Below are 19,188 nucleotides of genomic sequence, written 5' to 3'. Positions count from 1 at the left end.
ACAGGTGTACCCAATTAAACCCAATAAACAGAAACAAACGGAAAGGGAATCGATGGCAGCTAATAGGCCGGCGACGACGACCGCCGAGCGCCGCCCGAACAGGAAGAGGCACCATCTTCGGCGAGATTTGTGACAACAATGTACATATTGCCAAAGCTTATTTTGGATATTTACAATATAAAAAATAAAAATGAGATTCAAAATTGTCAACGTAACACCAATAACCAAGTGTCAAAATAACCATACATTCAACAATAACAATAAGCATAGAGTAGAGACATGTGCAGGTTGATTGGTCTGTCAGACACTGTCCCTCATCTAATGGCAGGCAGCAATGTAGTGCTCTGCCAACCCACAGCTCTCTGCATCCTCCCCCAACAGGACGGGTAGCCTATCCTCATCAGAGAGGTCATTGAAACCTTGAATAAGGATTTCAAATTTGGGAAAATGACACTCTCTAATTGTTTTATATTTTTGACATTTTGTCAGGAAATGCAGCTCTGTCTCAGGTTCTGCTGTGGTGCAGTGGTTGCACAGCCTTTCCTCTACAGGGAGCCTTTCCTCTACAGGGAGCCAGGTTCTGCTGTGGTGCAGTGGTTGCACAGCCTTTCCTCTACAGGGAGCCTTTCCTCTACAGGGAGCCAGGTTCTGCTGTGGTGCAGTGGTTGCACAGCCTTTCCTCTACAGGGAGCCTTTCCTCTACAGGGAGCCTTTCCTCTACAGGGAGCCAGGTTCTGCTGTGGTGCAGTGGTTGCACAGCCTTTCCTCTACAGGGAGCCTTTCCTCTACAGGGAGCCTTTCCTCTACAGGGAGCCAGGTTCTGCTGTGGTGCAGTGGTTGCACAGCCTTTCCTCTACAGGGAGCCTTTCCTCTACAGGGAGCCAGGTTCTGCTGTGGTGCAGTGGTTGCACAGCCTTTCCTCTACAGGGAGCCTTTCCTCTACAGGGAGCCAGCTGGTCTGCGCAGAGCATGCGCAGACCAGCTGGCTGGTGTGTTTACGGACATATTCAATCAATCCCTATCCCAGTCTGTTGTTCCCACATGCTTCAAGAGGGCCACCATTGTTCCTGTTCCGAAGAAAGCTAAACGACTACAGCCCCGTAGCACTCACTTCCGTCATCATGAAGTGCTTTGAGAGACTAGTCAAGGACCATATCACCTCCACCCTACCTGACACCCTAGACCCACTCCAATTTGCTTACCGCCCAAATAGGTCCACAGACGATGCAATCTCAACCACACTGCACACTGCCCTAACCCATCTGGACAAGAGGAATACCTATGTGAGAATGCTGTTCATCGACTACAGCTCGGCATTCAACACCATAGTGCCCTCCAAGCTCGTCATCAAGCTCGAGACCCTGGGTCTCGACCCCGCCCTGTGCAACTGGGTACAGGACTTCCTGACGGGCCGCCCCCAGGTGGTGAGGGTAGGCAACAACATTTCCACCCCGCTGATCCTCAACACTGGGGCCCCACAAGGGTGCGTTCTGAGCCCTCTCCTGTACTCCCTGTTCACCCACGACTGCGTGGCCACGCACGCTCCAACTCAATCATCAAGTTTGCGGACGACACAACAGTGGTAGGCTTGATTACCAACAACGACGAGACGGCCTACAGGGAGGAGGTGAGGGCCCTCGGAGTGTGGTGTCAGGAAAATAACCTCACACTCAACGTCAACAAAACTAAGGAGATGATTGTGGACTTCAGGAAACAGCAGAGGGAACACCCCCCTATCCACATTGATGGAACAGTAGTGGAGAGGGTAGCAAGTTTTAAGTTCCTCGGCGTACACATCACAGACAAACTGAATTGGTCCACTCACACAGACAGCATCGTGAAGAAGGCGCAGCAGCGCCTCTTCAACCTCAGGAGGCTGAAGAAATTCGGCTTGTCACCAAAAGCACTCACAAACTTCTACAGATGCACAATTGAGAGCATCCTGTCGGGCTGTATCACCGCCTGGTACGGCAACTGCTCTGCCCACAACCATAAGGCTCTCCAGAGGGTAGTGAGGTCTGCACAACGCATCACCGGGGGCAAACTACCTGCCCTCCAGGACACCTACACCACCCGATGTCACAGGAAGGCCATAAAGATCATCAAGGACAACAACCACCCGAGCCACTGCCTGTTCACCCCGCTATCATCCAGAAGGCGAGGTCAGTACAGGTGCATCAAAGCTGGGACCGAGAGACTGAAAGACAGCTTCTATCTCAAGGCCATCAGACTGTTAAACAGCCACCACTAACATTGAGTGGCTGCTGCCAACACACTGACTCAACTCCAGCCACTTTAATAATGGGAATTGATGGGAAATTATGTAAATATATCACTAGCCACTTTAAACAATGCTACCTTATATAATGTTACTTACCCTACATTGTTCATCTCATATGCATACGTTGATACTGTACTCTATATCATCTACTGCATCCTTATGTAATACATGTATCACTAGCCACTTTAACTATGCCACTTTGTTTACATACTCATCTCATATGTATATACTGTACTCGATACCATCTACTGTATCTTGCCTATGCTGCTCTGTACCATCACTCACTCATATATCTTTATGTACATATTCTTTATCCCCTTACACTTGTGTCTATAAGGTAGTCGTTTTGGAATTGTTAGCTAGATTACTTGTTGGTTATTACTGCATTGTCGGAACTAGAAGCACAAGCATTTCGCTACACTCGCATTAACATCTGCCAACCATGTGTATGTGACAAATAAAATTTGATTTGATTTGAGGTTTTCCTGTGTCTACCCTTCTCAATGGCAAGGCTGTGCTCACTGAGCCTGTACTTTGTCAAGGTTTTGATCCATGGTCAAATAACTCTCAAAGTTGCTGTATAACTCTCAAGCATATGTATATTGATGCCTTTTCTGTCTGTCTGTCTGTCTGTCTGTCTGTCTGTCTGTCTGTCTGTCTGTCTGTCTGTCTGTCTGTCTGTCTGTCTGTCTGTCTGTCTGTCTGTCTGTCTGTCTGTCTGTCTGTCTGTCTGTCTGTCTGTCTGTCTGTCTGTCTGTCTGTCTGTCTGTCTGTCTGTCTGTCTGTCTGTCTGTCTGTCCCCCTCTCTCTCTCTGCCCACCTCTCTCTCTCTCTCTCTGCCCACCTCTCTCTGTCTCTCTCTCTCTTTGTCTCTTTGTCTCTCTCTCTCTTTTTCTCTTTGTCTCTCTCTCTGTCCCCCTCTCTCTCTCTCTCTCTCTCTCTCTCACTCTGTCCCCCTCTCTCTCTCTCTCTCTGTCCCCCCTCTCTCTCTCTCTCTGTCCCCCCTCACTCTCTCTCTCTCACTCTGTCCCCCCTCTCTCTCTCTCTCTCTGTCCCCCCCTCTCTCTCTCTCTCTGTCCCCCCCTCTCTCTCTCTCTCTCTCTCCAGTCAGAAGCTCACCCTGGTCAAGGAGATGCTGGCGGGGTGTGGGGCAGGTACATGTCAGGTGAGTGGGTGGTGGACAGATAGATGTCAGGTGAGTGGGTGGTGGACAGGTACATGTCAGGTGAGTGGGTGGTGGACAGATAGATGTCAGGTGAGTGGGTGGTGGACAGATAGATGTCAGGTGAGTGGGTGGTGGACAGGTACATGTCAGGTGAGTGGGTGGTGGACAGGTAGATGTCAGGTGAGTGGGTGGTGGACAGATAGATGTCAGGTGAGTGGGTGGTGGACAGGTACATGTCAGGTGAGTGGGTGGTGGACAGGTTGATGCCAGGTGAGTGGGTGGTGGACAGGTACATGCCAGGTGAGTGGGTGGTGGACAGGTAGATGCCAGGTGAGTGGGTGGTGGACAGGTAGATGCCAGGTGAGTGAGTGGTGGACAGGTACATGCCAGGTGAGTGGGTGGTGGACAGGTAGATGTCAGGTGAGTGGGTGGTGGACAGGTAGATGTCAGGTGAGTGGGTGGTGGACAGGTAGATGTCAGGTGAGTGGGTGGTGGACAGGTACATGTCAGGTGAGTGGGTGGTGGACAGGTACATGTCAGGTGAGTGGGTAGTGGACAGGTAGATGTCAGGTGAGTGGGTGGTGGACAGGTAGATGTCAGGTGAGTGGGTGGTGGACAGGTAGATGTCAGGTGAGTGGGTGGTGGACAGGTACATGTCAGGTGAGTGGGTAGTGGACAGGTAGATGTCAGGTGAGTGGGTGGTGGGCAGGTACATGTCAGGTGAGTGGGTGGTGGGTGCGGGGCAGGTACACACACACACACACACTCCTCTGTCTCAGTCTCAGGCTGTCTGTACCCAGACACCCACACACTCCTCTGTCTCAGGCAGTCTGTACCCAACCACCCACACACTCCTCTGTCTCAGGCAGTCTGTACCCAACCACCCACACACCTCCACTGGCTATCAGCTGTTGTCTTCTCTAGCTCTCACTAAACTGGTCTCTCTAATGGACTGATATGAAAATAACACAGCCTTCTTAGATGTTTTCTAATGGTCGCCATGTTGTTTCTCAGGTGTTGGTAAGGATTGTTCATTCAACTGTAAAAGGTTTTGATTCATGATAATGTACAGTAACAGGTCTCCACAGCATAACCACTATGTCTAGTCTAGGTCTCCACAGCATAACCACTATGTCTAGTCTAGGTCTCCACAGCATAACCACTATGTCTAGTCTAGGTCTCCACAGCATAACCACTATGTCTAGTCTAGGTCTCCACAACATAACCACTATGTCTAGTCTAGGTCTCCACAGCATAACCACTATGTCTAGTCTAGGTCTCCACAACATAACCACTATGTCTAGTCTAGGTCTCCACAGCATAACCACTATGTTTAGTCTAGGTCTCCACAGCATAACCACTATGTCTAGTCTAGGTCTCCACAGCATAACCACTATGTCTAGTCTAGGTCTCCACAACATAACCACTATGTCTAGTCTAGGTCTCCACAGCATAACCACTATGTCTAGTCTAGGTCTCCACAACATAACCACTATGTCTAGTCTAAGTCTCCACAACATAACCACTATGTCTAGTCTAGGTCTCCACAGCATAACCACTATGTCTAGTCTAGGTCTCCACAGCATAACCACTATGTCTAGTCTAGGTCTCCACAGCATAACCACTATGTCTAGTCTAGGTCTCCACAACATAACCACTATGTCTAGTCTAGTCTAGGTCTCCACAACATAACCACTATGTCTAGTCTAGGTCTCCACAACATAACCACCATGTCTAGTCTAGGTCTCCACAACATAACCACCATGTCTAGTCTAGGTCTCCACAACATAACCACTATGTCTAGTCTAGTCTAGGTCTCCACAACATAACCACTATGTCTAGTCTAGGTCTCCACAACATAACCACCATGTCTAGTCTAGGTCTCCACAACATAACCACCATGTCTAGTCTAGGTCTCCACAACATAACCACTATGTCTAGTCTAGTCTAGGTCTCCACAACATAACCACTATGTCTAGTCTAGGTCTCCACAACATAACCACCATGTCTAGTCTAGGTCTCCACAACATAACCACTATGTCTAGTCTAGGTCTCCACAACATAACCACTATGTCTAGTCTAGGTCTCCACAACATAACCACTATGTCTAGTCTAGTCTAGGTCTCCACAACATAACCACTATGTCTAGTCTAGTCTAGGTCTCCACAACATAACCACTATGTCTAGTCTAGGTCTCCACATTATAACCACTATGTCTAGTCTAGGTCTCCACAACATAACCACTATGTCTAGTCTAGGTCTCCACAACATAACAACTATGTCTAGTCTAGGTCTCCACAGCATAACCACTATGTCTAGTCTAGTCTAGGTCTCCACAACATAAACACTATGTCTAGTCTAGGTCTCCACAACATAACCACTATGTATAGTCTAGGTCTCCACAACATAACCACTATGTCTAGTCTAGGTCTCCACAACATAACCACTATGTCTAGTCTAGGTCTCCACAGCATAACCACTATGTATAGTCTAGGTCTCCACAGCATAACAACTATGTCTATTCTAGTCTAGGTCTCCACAGCATAACCACTCTGTCTAGTCTAGTCTAGGTCTCCACAACATAAACACTATGTTTAGTCTAGGTCTCCACAACATAACCACTATGTATAGTCTAGGTCTCCACAACATAACCACTATGTCTAGTCTAGTCTAGATCTCCACAACATAACCACTATGTCTAGTCTAGGTCTCCACAACATAACCACTATGTCTAGTCTAGGTCTCCACAGCATAACAACTATGTCTATTCTAGTCTAGGTCTCCACAGCATAACCACTATGTCTAGTCTAGGTCTCCACAACATAACCACTATGTCTATTCTAGTCTAGGTCTCCACAACATAACCACTATGTCTAGTCTAGTCTAGGTCTCCACAACATAACCACTATGTCTAGTCTAGGTCTCCACATTATAACCACTATGTCTAGTCTAGGTCTCCACAACATAACCACTATGTCTAGTCTAGGTCTCCACAGCATAACCACTATGTCTATTCTAGTCTAGGTCTCCACATCATAACCACTATGTCTAGTCTAGGTCTCCACAACATAACCACTATGTCTAGTCTAGTCTAGGTCTCCACAACATAACCACTATGTCTAGTCTAGGTCTCCACAACATAACCACTATGTCTAGTCTAGTCTAGGTCTCCACAACATAACCACTATGTCTAGTCTAGTCTAGGTCTCCACAACATAACCACTATGTCTAGTCTAGTCTAGGTCTCCACAACATAACCACTATGTCTAGTCTAGGTCTCCACAACATAACCACTATGTCTAGTCTAGGTCTCCACATTATAACCACTATGTCTAGTCTAGGTCTCCACAACATAACCACTATGTCTAGTCTAGGTCTCCACAACATAACAACTATGTCTAGTCTAGGTCTCCACAGCATAACCACTATGTCTAGTCTAGTCTAGGTCTCCACAACATAACCACTATGTCTAGTCTAGGTCTCCACAACATAACCACTATGTCTAGTCTAGTCTAGGTCTCCACAACATAACCACTATGTCTAGTCTAGTCTAGGTCTCCACAACATAACCACTATGTCTAGTCTAGTCTAGGTCTCCACAACATAACCACTATGTCTAGTCTAGGTCTCCACAACATAACCACTATGTCTAGTCTAGGTCTCCACATTATAACCACTATGTCTAGTCTAGGTCTCCACAACATAACCACTATGTCTAGTCTAGGTCTCCACAACATAACAACTATGTCTAGTCTAGGTCTCCACAGCATAACCACTATGTCTAGTCTAGTCTAGGTCTCCACAACATAAACACTATGTCTAGTCTAGGTCTCCACAACATAACCACTATGTCTAGTCTAGGTCTCCACAGCATAACCACTATGTCTATTCTAGTCTAGGTCTCCACAATATAACCACTCTGTCTAGTCTAGTCTAGGTCTCCACAACATAAACACTATGTTTAGTCTAGGTCTCCACAACATAACCACTATGTCTAGTCTAGGTCTCCACAACATAACCACTATGTCTAGTCTAGTCTAGGTCTCCACAACATAACCACTATGTCTAGTCTAGGTCTCCACAACATAACCACTATGTCTAGTCTAGGTCTCCACAGCATAACAACTATGTCTATTCTAGTCTAGGTCTCCACAGCATAACCACTATGTCTAGTCTAGTCTAGGTCTCCACAACATAACCACTATGTCTATTCTAGTCTAGGTCTCCACAACATAACCACTATGTCTAGTCTAGTCTAGGTCTCCACAACATAACCACTATGTCTAGTCTAGGTCTCCACAACATAACCACTATGTCTAGTCTAGGTCTCCACAGCATAACCACTATGTCTATTCTAGTCTAGGTCTCCACAATATAACCACTCTGTCTAGTCTAGTCTAGGTCTCCACAACATAAACACTATGTTTAGTCTAGGTCTCCACAACATAACCACTATGTCTAGTCTAGGTCTCCACAACATAACCACTATGTCTAGTCTAGTCTAGGTCTCCACAACATAACCACTATGTCTAGTCTAGTCTAGGTCTCCACAACATAACCACTATGTCTAGTCTAGTCTAGGTCTCCACAACATAACCACTATGTCTAGTCTAGTCTAGGTCTCCACAACATAACCACTATGTCTAGTCTAGGTCTCCACAACATAACCACTATGTCTAGTCTAGGTCTCCACAACATAACCACTATGTCTAGTCTAGTCTAGGTCTCCACAACATAACCACTATGTCTAGTCTAGTCTAGGTCTCCACAACATAACCACTATGTCTAGTCTAGTCTAGGTCTCCACAACATAACCACTATGTCTAGTCTAGTCTAGGTCTCCAAAACATAACCACTATGTCTAGTCTAGGTCTCCACAACATAACCTCTATGTCTAGTCTAGTCTAGGTCTCCACAACATAAACACTATGTTTAGTCTAGTTCTCCACAACATAACCACTATGTCTAGTATAGTCTAGGTCTCCACAACATATCCACTATGTTTAGTCTAGGTCTCCACAACATATCCACTATGTTTAGTCTAGGTCTCCACAACATAACCACTATGTCTATTCTAGTCTAGGTCTCCACAACATAACCACTATGTCTAATCTAATCTAGGTCTCCACAACATAACCACTATGTTTAGTCTAGGTCTCCACAGCATAACCACTATGTTGAGTCTAGGTCTCCACAACATAACCACTGTCTAGTCTAGTCTAGGTCTCCACAACATAACCACTATGTCTAGTCTAGGTCTCCACAACATAACCACTATGTCTAGTCTAGGTCTCCACAACATAACCACTATGTCTAGTCTAGGTCTCCACAACATAACCACTATGTCTAGTCTAGGTCTCCACAACATAACCACTATGTCTAGTCTAGGTCTCCACAACATAACCACTATGTCTAGTCTAGGTCTCCACAACATAACCACTATGTCTAGTCTAGTCTAGGTCTCCACAACATAACCACTATGTCTAGTCTAGTCTAGGTCTCCACAACATAACCACTATGTCTAGTCTAGGTCTCCACAACATAACCACTATGTCTAGTCTAGTCTAGGTCTCCACAACATAAACACTATGTTTAGTCTAGTTCTCCACAACATAACCACTATGTCTAGTATAGTCTAGGTCTCCACAACATATCCACTATGTTTAGTCTAGGTCTCCACAACATAACCACTATGTCTATTCTAGTCTAGGTCTCCACAACATAACCACTATGTCTAATCTAATCTAGGTCTCCACAACATAACCACTATGTTTAGTCTAGGTCTCCACAACATAACCACTATGTCTAGTCTAGTCTAGGTCTCCACAACATAACCACTATGTCTATTCTAGTCTAGGTCTCCACAACATAACCACTATGTCTAATCTAATCTAGGTCTCCACAACATAACCACTATGTTTAGTCTAGGTCTCCACAGCATAACCACTATGTCGAGTCTAGGTCTCCACAACATAACCACTGTCTAGTCTAGGTCTCCACAACATAAACACTATGTTTAGTCTAGTTCTCCACAACATAACCACTATGTCTAGTCTAGATCTCCACAGCATAACCACTATGTCGAGTCTAGGTCTCCACAACATAACCACTGTCTAGTCTAGTCTAGGTCTCCACAACATTACCACTATGTCTAGTCTAGGTCTCCACAACATAACCACTATGTCTAGTCTAGGTCTCCACAACATAACCACTATGTCTAGTCTAGGTCTCCACAACATAACCACTATGTCTAGTCTAGGTCTCCACAACATAACCACTATGTCTAGTCTAGGTCTCCACAACATAACCACTATGTCTAGTCTAGTCTAGGTCTCCACAACATAACCACTATGTCTAGTCTAGGTCTCCACAACATAACCACTATGTCTAGTCTAGGTCTCCACAACATAACCACTATGTCTAGTCTAGTCTAGGTCTCCACAACATAACCACTATGTCTAGTCTAGTCTAGGTCTCCACAACATAACCACTATGTCTAGTCTAGGTCTCCACAGCATAACCACTATGTCTAGTCTAGTCTAGGTCTCCACAACATAACCACTATGTCTAGTCTAGGTCTCCACAACATAACCACTATGTCTAGTCTAGGTCTCCACAACATAACCACTATGTCTAGTCTAGTCTAGGTCTCCACAACATAACCACTATGTCTAGTCTAGTCTAGGTCTCCACAACATAACCACTATGTCTAGTCTAGTCTAGGTCTCCACAACATAACCACTATGTCTAGTCTAGGTCTCCACAGCATAACCACTATGTCTAGTATAGTCTAGGTCTCCACAACATATCCACTATGTTTAGTCTAGGTCTCCACAACATAACCACTTTGTATAGTCTAGGTCTCCACAACATAACCACTATGTCTAGTCTAGTCTAGGTCTCCACAACATAACCACTATGTCTAGTCTAGGTCTCCACAACATAACCACTATGTCTAGTCTAGTCTAGGTCTCCACAACATAACCACTATGTCTAGTCTAGGTCTCCACAACATAACCACTATGTCTAGTCTAGTCTAGGTCTCCACAACATAACCACTATGTCTAGTCTAGGTCTCCACATCATAACCACTATGTCTATTCTAGTCTAGGTCTCCACAACATAACCACTATGTCTAGTCTAGGTCTCCACAACATAACCACTATGTCTAGTCTAGGTCTTCACAGCATAACCACTATGTCTAGTCTAGTCTAGGTCTCCACAACATAACCACTATGTCTAGTCTAGGTCTCCACAACATAACCACTATGTCTAGTCTAGTCTAGGTCTCCACAACATAAACACTATGTTTAGTCTAGTTCTCCACAACATAACCACTATGTCTAGTATAGTCTAGGTCTCCACAACATATCCACTATGTTTAGTCTAGGTCTCCACAACATAACCACTATGTCTAGTCTAGTCTAGGTCTCCACAACATAACCACTATGTCTATTCTAGTCTAGGTCTCCACAACATAACCACTATGTCTAATCTAATCTAGGTCTCCACAACATAACCACTATGTTTAGTCTAGGTCTCCACAGCATAACCACTATGTCGAGTCTAGGTCTCCACAACATAACCACTGTCTAGTCTAGTCTAGGTCTCCACAACATAACCACTATGTCTAGTCTAGGTCTCCACAACATAACCACTATGTCTAGTCTAGGTCTCCACAACATAAACACTATGTTTAGTCTAGTTCTCCACAACATAACCACTATGTCTAGTCTAGTCTAGGTCTCCACAACATAACCACTATGTCTATTCTAGTCTAGGTCTCCACAACATAACCACTATGTCTAATCTAATCTAGGTCTCCACAACATAACCACTATGTCTAATCTAATCTAGGTCTCCACAACATAACCACTATGTCTAGTCTAGGTCTCCACAGCATAACCACTATGTCGAGTCTAGGTCTCCACAACATAACCACTGTCTATTCTAGTCTAGGTCTCCACAACATTACCACTATGTCTAGTCTAGGTCTCCACAACATAACCACTATGTCTAGTCTAGGTCTCCACAACATAACCACTATGTCTAGTCTAGTCTAGGTCTCCACAACATAACCACTATGTCTAGTCTAGTCTAGGTCTCCTCAACATAACCACTATGTCTAGTTTAGGTCTCCACAACATAACCACTATGTCTAGTCTAGGTCTCCACAACATAACCACTATGTCTAGTCTAGGTCTCCACAACATAACCACTATGTCTAGTCTAGGTCTCCACAACATAACCACTATGTCTAGTCTAGTCTAGGTCTCCACAACATAACCACTATGTCTAGTCTAGGTCTCCACAACATAACCACTATGTCTAGTCTAGTCTAGGTCTCCACAACATAACCACTATGTCTAGTCTAGTCTAGGTCTCCACAACATAACCACTATGTCTAGTCTAGTCTAGGTCTCCACAACATAACCACTATGTCTAGTCTAGTCTAGGTCTCCACAACATAACCACTATGTCTAGTCTAGGTCTCCACAGCATAACCACTATGTCTAGTCTAGTCTAGGTCTCCACAACATAACCACTATGTCTAATCTAGGTCTCCACAACATAACCTCTATGTCTAGTCTAGTCTAGGTCTCCACAACATAAACACTATGTTTAGTCTAGTTCTCCACAACATAACCACTATGTCTAGTCTAGGTCTCCACAACATAACCACTATGTCTAGTCTAGTCTAGGTCTCCACAACATAACCACTATGTCTAGTCTAGGTCTCCACAACATAACCACTATGTCTAGTCTAGGTCTCCACAACATAACCACTATGTCTAGTCTAGGTCTCCACAACATAACCACTATGTCTAGTCTAGGTCTCCACAACATAACCACTTGGTCTAGTCTAGGTCTCCACAACATAACCACTATGTCTAGTCTAGTCTAGGTCTCCACAACATAACCACTATGTATAGTCTAGGTCTCCACAACATAACCACTATGTCTAGTCTAGTCTAGGTCTCCACAACATAACCACTATGTCTAGTCTAGGTTCCCACAACATAACAACTATGTCTAGTCTAGTCTAGGTCTCCACAACATAACCACTATGTCTAGTCTAGTCTAGGTCTCCACAACATAACCACTATGTCTAGTCTAGGTCTCCACAACATAACCACTATGTCTAGTCTAGGTCTCCACAACATAACCACTATGTCTAGTCTAGTCTAGGTCTCCACAACATAACCACTATGTCTAGTCTAGGTCTCCACAACATAACCACTATGTCTAGTCTAGTCTAGGTCTCCACAACATAACCACTATGTCTATTCTAGTCTAGGTCTCCACAACATAACCACTATGTCTAATCTAGTCTAGGTCTCCACAACATAACCACTATGTCTATTCTAGTCTAGGTCTCCACAACATAACCACTATGTCTAGTCTAGGTCTCCACATCATAACCACTATGTCTATTCTAGTCTAGGTCTCCACAACATAACCACTATGTCTAGTCTAGGTCTCCACAACATAACCACTATGTCTAGTCTAGGTCTCCACAACATAACCACTATGTCTAGTCTAGGTCTCCACAACATAACCACTATGTCTAGTCTAGGTCTCCACAACATAACCACTATGTCTAGTCTAGGTCTCCACAACATAACCACTATGTCTAGTCTAGTCTAGGTCTCCACAACATAACCACTATGTCTAGTCTAGGTCTCCACAACATAACCACTATATCTAGTCTAGTCTAGGTCTCCACAACATAACCACTATGTCTAGTCTAGGTCTCCACAACATAACCACTATGTCTAGTCTAGTCTAGGTCTCCACAACATAACCACTATGTCTAGTCTAGGTCTCCACAACATAACCACTATGTCTAGTCTAGGTCTCCACAACATAACCACTATGTCTAGTCTAGGTCTCCACAACATAAACCACTATGTCTAGTCTAGGTCTCCACAACATAACCACTATGTCTAGTCTAGGTCTCCACAACATAACCACTATGTCTAGTCTAGTCTAGGTCTCCACAACATAACCACTATGTCTAGTCTAGGTCTCCACAACATAACCACTATGTCTAGTCTAGTCTAGGTCTCCACAACATAACCACTATGTCTAGTCTAGGTCTCCACAACATAACCACTATGTCTAGTCTAGTCTAGGTCTCCACAACATAACCACTATGTCTAGTCTAGTCTAGGTCTCCACAACATAACCACTATGTCTAGTCTAGTCTAGGTCTCCACAACATAACTACTATGTCTAGTCTAGGTCTCCACATCATAACCACTATGTCTATTTTAGTCTAGGTCTCCACAACATAACCACTATGTCTAGTCTAGGTCTCCACAGCATAACCACTATGTCTAGTCTAGGTCTCTACAGCATAACCACTATGTCTAGTCTAGGTCTCCACAACATAACCACTATGTCTAGTCTAGGTCTCCACAACATAACCACTATGTCTAGTCTAGTCTAGGTCTCCACAACATAACCACTATGTCTAGTCTAGGTCTCCACATCATAACCACTATGTCTATTCTAGTCTAGGTCTCCACAACATAACCACTATGTCTAGTCTAGGTCTCCACAACATAAACACTATGTTTAGTCTAGTTCTCCACAACATAACCACTATGTCTAGTATAGTCTAGGTCTCCACAACATATCCACTATGTTTAGTCTAGGTCTCCACAACATAACCACTATGTCTAGTCTAGTCTAGGTCTCCACAACATAACCACTATGTCTATTCTAGTCTAGGTCTCCACAACATAACCACTATGTCTAATCTAATCTAGGTCTCCACAACATAACCACTATGTCTAGTCTAGGTCTCCACAGCATAACCACTATGTCGAGTCTAGGTCTCCACAACATAACCACTGTCTAGTCTAGTCTAGGTCTCCACAACATTACCACTATGTCTAGTCTAGGTCTCCACAACATAACCACTATGTCTAGTCTAGGTCTCCACAACATAACCACTATGTCTAGTCTAGTCTAGGTCTCCACAACATAACCACTATGTCTAGTCTAGGTCTCCACAACATAACCACTATATCTAGTCTAGTCTAGGTCTCCACAACATAACCACTATGTCTAGTCTAGGTCTCCACAACATAACCACTATGTCTAGTCTAGGTCTCCACAGCATAACCACTATGTCTAGTCTAGTCTAGGTCTCCACAACATAACCACTATGTCTAGTCTAGGTCTCCACAACATAACCACTATGTCTAGTCTAGGTCTCCACAACATAACCACTATGTCTAGTCTAGTCTAGGTCTCCACAACATAACCACTATGTCTAGTCTAGTCTAGTTCTCCACAACATAACCACTATGTCTAGTCTAGTCTAGGTCTCCACAACATAACCACTATGTCTAGTCTAGGTCTCCACAGCATAACCACTATGTCTAGTCTAGTCTAGGTCTCCACAACATAACCACTATGTCTAGTCTAGGTCTCCACAACATAACCTCTATGTCTAGTCTAGTCTAGGTCTCCACAACATAAACACTATGTTTAGTCTAGTTCTCCACAACATAACCACTATGTCTAGTATAGTCTAGGTCTCCACAACATAACCACTATGTCTAGTCTAGGTCTCCACAACATAACCTCTATGTCTAGTCTAGTCTAGGTCTCCACAACATATCCACTATGTTTAGTCTAGGTCTCCACAACATAACCACTTTGTATAGTCAAGGTCTCCACAACATAACCACTATGTCTAGTCTAGTCTAGGTCTCCACAATATAACCACTATGTCTAGTCTAGGTCTCCACAACATAACCACTATGTCTAGTCTAGTCTAGGTCTCCACAAAATAACCACTATGTCTAGTCTAGGTCTCCACAACATAACCACTATGTCTAGTCTAGGTCTCCACAACACAACCACTATGTCTAGTCTAGGTCTCCACAACATAACCACTATGTCTAGTCTAGGTCTCCACAGCATAACAACTATGTCTATTCTAGTCTAGGTCTCCACAGCATAACCACTATGTCTAGTCTAGTCTAGGTCTCCACAACATAACCACTATGTCTATTCTAGTCTAGGTCTCCACAACATAACCACTATGTCTAATCTAATCTAGGTCTCACAACATAACCACTATGTTTAGTCTAGGTCTCCACAGCATAACCACTATGTTAGTCTAGGTCTCCACAACATAACCACTGTCTAGTCTAGTCTAGGTCTCCACAACATAACCACTATGTCTAGTCTAGGTCTCCACAACATAACCACTATGTCTAGTCTAGGTCTCCACAACATAACCACTATGTCTAGTCTAGGTCTCCACAACATAACCACTATGTCTAGTCTAGGTCTAACCACATGTCTAGTCTAGGTCTCCACAACATAACCACTATGTCTAGTCTAGGTCTCCACAACATAACCACTATGTCTAGTCTAGGTCTCCACAACATAACCACTATGTCTAGTCTAGGTCTCCACAACATAACCACTATGTCTGTCTAGGTCTAGTCTAGGTCTCCACAACATAACCACTATGTCTAGTCTAGTCTAGGTCTCCACAACATAACCACTATGTCTAGTCTAGGTCTCCACAACATAACCACTATGTCTAGTCTAGTCTAGGTCTCCACAACATAACCACTATGTCTAGTCTAGTCTAGGTCTCCACAACATAACCACTATGTCTAGTCTAGGTCTCCACAGCATAACCACTATGTCTAGTCTAGTCTAGGTCTCCACAACATAACCACTATGTCTAGTCTAGGTCTCCACAACATAACCACTATGTCTAGTCTAGTCTAGGTCTCCACAACATAAACACTATGTTTAGTATAGTTCTCCACAACATAACCACTATGTCTAGTCTAGTCTAGGTCTCCACAACATAACCACTATGTCTAGTCTAGGTCTCCACAACATAACCTCTATGTCTAGTCTAGTCTAGGTCTCCACAACATAACCACTATGTTTAGTCTAGGTCTCCACAACATAACCACTTTGTATAGTCAAGGTCTCCACAACATAACCACTATGTCTAGTCTAGTCTAGGTCTCCACAATATAACCACTATGTCTAGTCTAGGTCTCCACAACATAACCACTATGTCTAGTCTAGTCTAGGTCTCCACAAAATAACCACTATGTCTAGTCTAGGTCTCCACAACATAACCACTATGTCTAGTCTAGGTCTCCACAACACAACCACTATGTCTAGTCTAGGTCTCCACAACATAACCACTATATCTAGTCTAGGTCTCCACAACATAACCACTATGTCTAGTCTAGTCTAGGTCTCCACAACATAACCACTATGTCTAGTCTAGTCTAGGTCTCCACAACATAACCACTATGTCTAGTCTAGGTCTCCACATCATAACCACTATGTCTATTCTAGTCTAGGTCTCCACAACATAACCACTATGTCTAGTCTAGGTCTCCACAACATAACCACTATGTCTAGTCTAGGTCTCCACAACATAACCACTATGTCTAGTCTAGTCTAGGTCTCCACAACATAACCACTATGTCTAGTCTAGGTCTCCACAACATAACCACTATGTCTAGTCTAGTCTAGGTCTCCACAACATAACCACTATGTCTAGTCTAGGTCTCCACATCATAACCACTATGTCTATTCTAGTCTAGGTCTCCACAACATAACCACTATGTCTAGTCTAGGTCTCACAACATAAACACTATGTTTAGTCTAGTTCTCCACAACATAACCACTATGTCTAGTATAGTCTAGGTCTCCACAACATATCCACTATGTTTAGTCTAGGTCTCCACAACATAACCACTATGTCTAGTCTAGTCTAGGTCTCCACAACATAACCACTATGTCTATTCTAGTCTAGGTCTCCACAACATAACCACTATGTCTAATCTAATCTAGGTCTCCACAACATAACCACTATGTCTAGTCTAGGTCTCCACAGCATAACCACTATGTCGAGTCTAGGTCTCCACAACATAACCACTGTCTAGTCTAGTCTAGGTCTCCACAACATTACCACTATGTCTAGTCTAGGTCTCCACAACATAACCACTATGTCTAGTCTAGGTCTCCACAACATAACCACTATGTCTAGTCTAGTCTAGGTCTCCACAACATAACCACTATGTCTAGTCTAGGTCTCCACAACATAACCACTATATCTAGTCTAGTCTAGGTCTCCACAACATAACCACTATGTCTAGTCTAGGTCTCCACAACATAACCACTATGTCTAGTCTAGGTCTCCACAGCATAACCACTATGTCTAGTCTAGTCTAGGTCTCCACAACATAACCACTATGTCTAGTCTAGGTCTCCACAACATAACCACTATGTCTAGTCTAGGTCTCCACAACATAACCACTATGTCTAGTCTAGTCTAGGTCTCCACAACATAACCACTATGTCTAGTCTAGTCTAGGTCTCCACAACATAACCACTATGTCTAGTCTAGTCTAGGTCTCCACAACATAACCACTATGTCTAGTCTAGGTCTCCACAGCATAACCACTATGTCTAGTCTAGTCTAGGTCTCCACAACATAACCACTATGTCTAGTCTAGGTCTCCACAACATAACCTCTATGTCTAGTCTAGTCTAGGTCTCCACAACATAAACACTATGTTTAGTCTAGGTCTCCACAACATAACCACTATGTCTAGTCTAGTCTAGGTCTCCACAACATAAACACTATGTTTAGTCTAGTTCTCCACAACATAACCACTATGTCTAGTATAGTCTAGGTCTCCACAACATATCCACTATGTTTAGTCTAGGTCTCCACAACATAACCACTTTGTATAGTCAAGGTCTCCACAACATAACCACTATGTCTAGTCTAGTCTAGGTCTCCACAACATAACCACTATGTCTAGTCTAGGTCTCCACAACATAACCACTATGTCTAGTCTAGGTCTCCACAACATAACCACTATGTCTAGTCTAGGTCTCCACAACATAACCACTATGTCTAGTCTAGGTCTCCACAGCATAACCACTATGTCTAGTCTAGGTCTCCACAACATAACCACTATGTCTAGTCTAGGTCTCCACAACATAACCACTATGTCTAGTCTAGGTCTCCACAACATAACCACTATGTCTAGTCTAGTCTAGGTCTCCACAACATAACCACTATGTCTAGTCTAGGTCTCCACAACATAACCACTATGTCTAGTCTAGTCTAGGTCTCCACAACATAACCACTATGTCTAGTCTAGGTCTCCACAACATAACCACTATGTCTAGTCTAGTCTAGGTCTCCACAACATAACCACTATGTCTAGTCTAGTCTAGGTCTCACAACATAACCACTATGTCTAGTCTAGTCTAGGTCTCCACAACATAACCACTATGTCTAGTCTAGGTCTCCACATCATAACCACTATGTCTATTCTAGTCTAGGTCTCCACAACATAACCACTATGTCTAGTCTAGGTCTCCACAACATAACCACTATGTCTAGTCTAGGTCTCCACAACATAACCACTATGTCTAGTCTAGTCTAGGTCTCCACAACATAACCACTATGTCTAGTCTAGGTCTCCACAACATAACCACTATGTCTAGTCTAGTCTAGGTCTCCACAACATAACCACTATGTCTATTCTAGTCTAGGTCTCCACAACATAACCACTATGTCTAATCTAGTCTAGGTCTCCACAACATAACCACTATGTCTATTCTAGTCTAGGTCTCCACAACATAACCACTATGTCTAGTCTAGGTCTCCACATCATAACCACTATGTCTAGTCTAGTCTAGGTCTCCACAACATAACCAC

General features: G+C 43.8%; 1 protein-coding gene across 1 annotated transcript in view; it reads left to right on the top strand.

The window, feature by feature from the left end:
* The window catches only part of LOC121846375 (mitochondrial glutamate carrier 1-like), a 113,239-nt gene that overhangs the window by 25,344 nt on the left and 68,707 nt on the right, over window positions 1-19,188 (top strand). The window contains exon 6 of the mRNA XM_042320919.1: window positions 3,389-3,446. Within this exon, the coding sequence (XP_042176853.1) occupies window positions 3,389-3,446 (58 nt within the window). The remainder of the gene's footprint in view (window positions 1-3,388; window positions 3,447-19,188) is intronic.

The sequence above is a fragment of the Oncorhynchus tshawytscha genome, linkage group LG01 (genome assembly GCF_018296145.1).
Source record: "Oncorhynchus tshawytscha isolate Ot180627B linkage group LG01, Otsh_v2.0, whole genome shotgun sequence".
NCBI lineage: Eukaryota > Metazoa > Chordata > Actinopteri > Salmoniformes > Salmonidae > Oncorhynchus > Oncorhynchus tshawytscha.
This window is presented reverse-complemented; position numbering and strand designations above follow the sequence as displayed.